Source organism: Mesitornis unicolor, unplaced genomic scaffold (genome assembly GCF_000695765.1).
Source record: "Mesitornis unicolor isolate BGI_N332 unplaced genomic scaffold, ASM69576v1 scaffold5912, whole genome shotgun sequence".
NCBI lineage: Eukaryota > Metazoa > Chordata > Aves > Mesitornithiformes > Mesitornithidae > Mesitornis > Mesitornis unicolor.
Genome location: NW_010167001.1, coordinates 2214 through 3613, shown reverse-complemented (window position 1 = coordinate 3613; position 1400 = coordinate 2214). Strand labels below are relative to the sequence as shown.

Genomic DNA, 1400 nt, shown 5'->3' with positions numbered 1-1400 from the left:
TCGTGTGCCCCAGCCCAGCACCCACAGGTGCCATGGGGTGCCCCTGGCTGCCTCGTCCCCTGCATTGCTGCTGTTGCGCCCCGTTATAAGTTTCATGGGGCAGCTCGTGCGCTCGAGAAGGAGCCTGGGGCTGGGCTGGTGGGACAAGCCTCCATGCCTAACAAGAATGTAATTAAAAAATAGCAATAAAAATGAGCTAAAACCCCATTTGGGGAGGGTAGTGCATGCCTTCTGTGTGGCAGGACCCCGGGCTATGAGCATCCAGGCAGGTGGGGCTCTGGGTTGGTGCCCAGGGTCTGGCACTAAGGGACTGGGAGGGCACTAGGAGACAAGGCAGCTCCTTCGGCCCCACTTCGCACGGTGTGGGGGGGCACTGTCACGCTGGGGAGCAGTGGCTGTCAGGGGGATGTTCTGAAGCACATCGTACAGCGTGAACATGCTGAAAGAGATCTGCTCGTAGGGCGACCGTGTCCCATTCTCGTAGAGGCAGGCAAAAGCAACAGCTGGGCCACCAACGATGCCCCCATTGTAGGGCAGCTCCATGTAAGCCAGGTCTGAGTAAGCACTTGGGCCCTCGTAGATGACCCACGGCTCGGTCCAGCTCTCTGCATCCCTGGGGAAAGTGCTCAGGTGGACCCCCATGTTGACCCGCGACATAGAGCTGGTGGGGTGGGAGTAGAGGACCCACGTTGGTGCTTGGAAGAAGGGAGCAGGGTTGGGGGTTGTCATGGGGTCCCCTTGGACCAAAGTGACACCACTGGTATGGCTGAGATGCCCTGGTGTGAGACAGCGCTTCTGGGACTGGGCTGGCTTGTGGTGGCTGCTGGTGGCCACGGTGGGCAGCTCATCACCCGCTGCCTGCCGGGCGGGCAGGTACCGAAACCCTGGGAGCATCCCAGGGAGCAGCTGGCGAGCTGAGCCTCGGAGGGGCACCCCAGGGTCCCGGGGGGCAGTGGGGACATATACAAAAGGTGCGGGGAAGCCAACGACGCTGCCATGACAGCCATGGGGGGGCTCGACCAGCCGCTGGACCAGCTGCCCCCCGTGGAAGACGGCCCCGTCATCTGTGCTCAGCGCCTGGACCCTGAAGCCCAAGGGGCTACGGGCGTTGCAGTAGAGGACATTGGAGCCGTCCTCCTCATCCACCGAGACCAGCTGGCACTCGCCCGTAATGAACTCCCCGAAGCGCCAGCCCCGGCCGTGGTCGTCGCTGTAGAAGGCGAAGGAGTGAGGGGTGGTCTTGCAGAGCTGCCCGAAGCACTCCTTGCAGTCGATGTGGTAGCTGTAAGCGGGCACCAGCAGCCGGCCGGACCGCAGCTGGATCCCATGCCCGGGGCCCAGTGCGAACGTCGCCCAGTCTGGGAAGCAGAGATGGGATGGGGGTGAAGAGCAGCCTCCAT

The 1400-nt window shown here is 62.9% G+C and overlaps 1 protein-coding gene across 1 annotated transcript in view; it reads right to left on the bottom strand.

Moving 5' to 3' along the window:
- Window positions 1-321: 321 nt before the first annotated feature.
- Window positions 322-1400, bottom strand: part of NEU4 (sialidase 4) — a 2000-nt gene continuing 921 nt past the window's right edge. Inside the window, exon 3 of the mRNA XM_010178510.1 lies at window positions 322-1358. Within this exon, the coding sequence (XP_010176812.1) occupies window positions 322-1358 (1037 nt within the window). The remainder of the gene's footprint in view (window positions 1359-1400) is intronic.